The following is a 2,990-nucleotide window of genomic DNA, read 5'->3' as shown; positions in this document are numbered from 1 at the left end:
TTTCACATGTGAAGAAAGCTGTACGCGAAGCTGATTAAACGTATCGCTTTTTTCACATGTGAAATGTAGCAAATATAGAATTCTATTTGCAAGGTTTATTGCTTAAAATTCTCGCTATATATATAACAAATACACATACTTAGCTGTGGGAAAACGCTGTATTGCACTTTGATTCACTAAGCATTCATCTGTCACAGATAGTTCACAAATATCTAAAAAGGTCGACAAAGTCACAGATTCCCCTCTGTTGTTCTGTGGTTGTGACCGATAAGAACGTTTTTAGCCTAACGCTTCATTCAACTCACGCACACTACCAAGCAAAGTCTCCACATTTCTGATCTCGCTTTCAGATATCCAATTTTCTGCAATTCTTTCGTCTTCTGAAGTGACATCCTCTTCGACAAATCTTTTAGCACTGGTCTAATTGCCCTGCACTTCGACTCAATCTCGTTGAATGTAGGTCTCAAAGTGCTTCAAATTTGTTTCAAATGTTATCTCTCTTTCCAGAGAGGGTCGTGACTTTCTCTTTGGGTGGCATAGCTCTTTCTTATAGCGACGAGTTGACCTTTGGCGTGTGTCTTTTTGCAGACTGGGTAAATTCTGAACTGTTTTCCAACACGGTTAAGGGTAATACTCAAATTGAAGACACGCACGGAAAATAATGTCCACGGGATCTACCAGTTGTTTTGAACTAGTTTAATCAGCGCAACTGAATTCTAACTTGCCCAAGCTAGCTAGTCAACTAAAAGTAACGCGGCCGGCTCACATGCAAGTCTTGACTATTACGGTCTATAACATCTTTGAAATCGGATCTAATAAAAAATTGAAACGACAAAAAAAGCTTTTCCTGATATATTGTCGACATACCTACAGTTCTGTAAGGCGCAATCCTGTTTAAGACATGCTTTTCCCCTATTGCTGTACCAAAATCATAAAACACACTGTTCCCAATAACGTCACGAACGGTAGCTATTATCTGATTGACTAATATGACTAGAATGGCGGGAATCTCGTGTGATCGCTTTTATCACTAAGAAGACAAAAAATATGTTTAAAAATAAACACAACTGTCAACTAATTGCAAACAGCATCTGTTTTTTTTTTTAAATCTGATAATTGCATTTTTCGGCATTTACTAAAAATAAGCAAATGTTGACATGGTTTTAAGGTTAAGAGATGCACTCATAAAAGTAAAGTGTCTTTGCCCATCACGAAATATAACAATAAATGTGGTCCCAGCCCAAGCAGGGCTCGAACCCGTATCGCTCCACCCGGATTCCAGCGCACTAAACATTAGGCCACTGCATAATAGAACCAAATTTACCTGTTTGGAAATTGAGTTATCCACCGTAACAAGCTCCGTTTCAAGTTAATTTACGTAAGGGAAATATCTCTTTCTTGTGTGACAGTAGCAGAAAGGATTTCGAACCGTTTTGACAGATTTTTCGTCCTTAGCTGAACTAGCGCAACTTTCGAGTGCTCGTGGACTTGCATTCCGGTATTCTTTGCGCGCCCTTGTTTATCGTCCTTCTGTCGATCAGCCACGAAAGTGCGCTGTTAGGTTAATAGAAAACACTATTATGTTACCTCTTTATTAAGCTTATTTTTTTTCTTAAATGAACCTAAACATGTTTCTCCGGTACCCCGTTTTATTAGACATTGGATGAGTGCTCCGTTGGAACACATAACTGTCACGTGGATGCCAACTGCACCAACACCAAAGGATCATTCTACCGCACCTGTCATACGGGATACTCTGGAGATGGAGTCACGTGCCAAGGTAATACATCACACCACAGTTCTTTGACTGGAAAAATAGTTTTATGAACAGGAAACAGCCCCCGAGAATCACATTGAGAGTATCATAATCTTTTAATCAAACGACTAATAAACTGTATTTAAAACCCATGGTAGTTTTAGAAGAAACAACATTTCCGCTGTGACCGTATCTATCTTCAGATGAGGGATATATCAAATCTCAGTTAATCTATATAGCCTATAGTAATTTTACTGTATTCATTTTAGAGAAAGCATGTCATAAAAAAAGTAACGCTACTGTACTTACATAAATTAGACTAACACTTAGCACTTAGCTGAATACTGCATACCTGACGCCTAATATGTTCCGTTACTTTAAAAAAAAAATCCATTTATTACTGAAGCCGGAGCAGTCCCCTGTATATCATATCCAAGAAGCATACAGTGGCAGTAGTTTGGTTCATACCACATAAGAAAATTTAGAATTCAAAAGACTAGATACAACGAGTTCAGCAACACAAATGGCTGACATGCTTACCTGGTCTTGAACGTGTAATATACCACTATCATACATCTGTTTCTTATCTAGATATCAATGAGTGTCATGTGAACAGTTTAGCTCAAGAACACCTTGATGAGTATTCTCACAACTGTCACGCTGATGCTAACTGCACCAATACGAAAGGATCATACTATTGCACGTGTCATACAGGATATTCTGGAGATGGCGTCACATGCACAGGTAGGAAATATATAAAATAATACATTAAGGATAATTTGTTGCTGATGTGGAATTTAAGATACAGTATTTATTAATTGAAAATTAACTTCTATTTTACTACTTTTCTTCTAGATGTGAACGAATGTATTCCTGACGAGATATCTGATGAATATCTTCACCTTGCTCATAACTGTCACCTTGATGCTAATTGTACAAACACCAAAGGATCGTTCTATTGCACGTGCCTCAATGGCTATTCTGGCGATGGTGTAACGTGTGCGTGGGTGAGTTTTATCAATGGAAAATGGTGCTTGAAGCAATGGAAGTACGTTTATATGAATAATATGTCCATACTATACTAACACATCTAACTCCTGATCCATCTGACATAAGTAGTTATACGTTTAATAATCATAACACAAATTTTCTATAAGTTGTCTTTGTAATGCACTTTTAATCCCTTTTGTCTAATAACTATATATAAATACTGATTAATGATATCTATCCATTC

The 2,990-nt window shown here is 37.4% G+C and overlaps 1 protein-coding gene across 1 annotated transcript; it reads left to right on the top strand.

The window, feature by feature from the left end:
- Positions 1-1,656: 1,656 nt before the first annotated feature.
- On the top strand, positions 1,657-2,763 carry LOC144640037 (signal peptide, CUB and EGF-like domain-containing protein 2; the record flags this gene model as incomplete). The annotated part of the gene is made up of 3 exons (XM_078499270.1): positions 1,657-1,780; positions 2,348-2,500; positions 2,612-2,763. Coding segments are annotated over 3 exons (429 nt in total), but the record flags the coding sequence as incomplete, so codon positions are not given.
- Between the last annotated feature and the right edge of the window lie 227 nt (positions 2,764-2,990).

This window comes from Oculina patagonica, unplaced genomic scaffold, assembly GCF_052425735.1.
Source record: "Oculina patagonica isolate OP01 unplaced genomic scaffold, crgOcupat unplaced1696, whole genome shotgun sequence".
Lineage (NCBI taxonomy): Eukaryota > Metazoa > Cnidaria > Anthozoa > Scleractinia > Oculinidae > Oculina > Oculina patagonica.
Note: the sequence above shows the minus strand (reverse complement) of the source record. Positions and strands in the feature narration are given on the sequence as shown.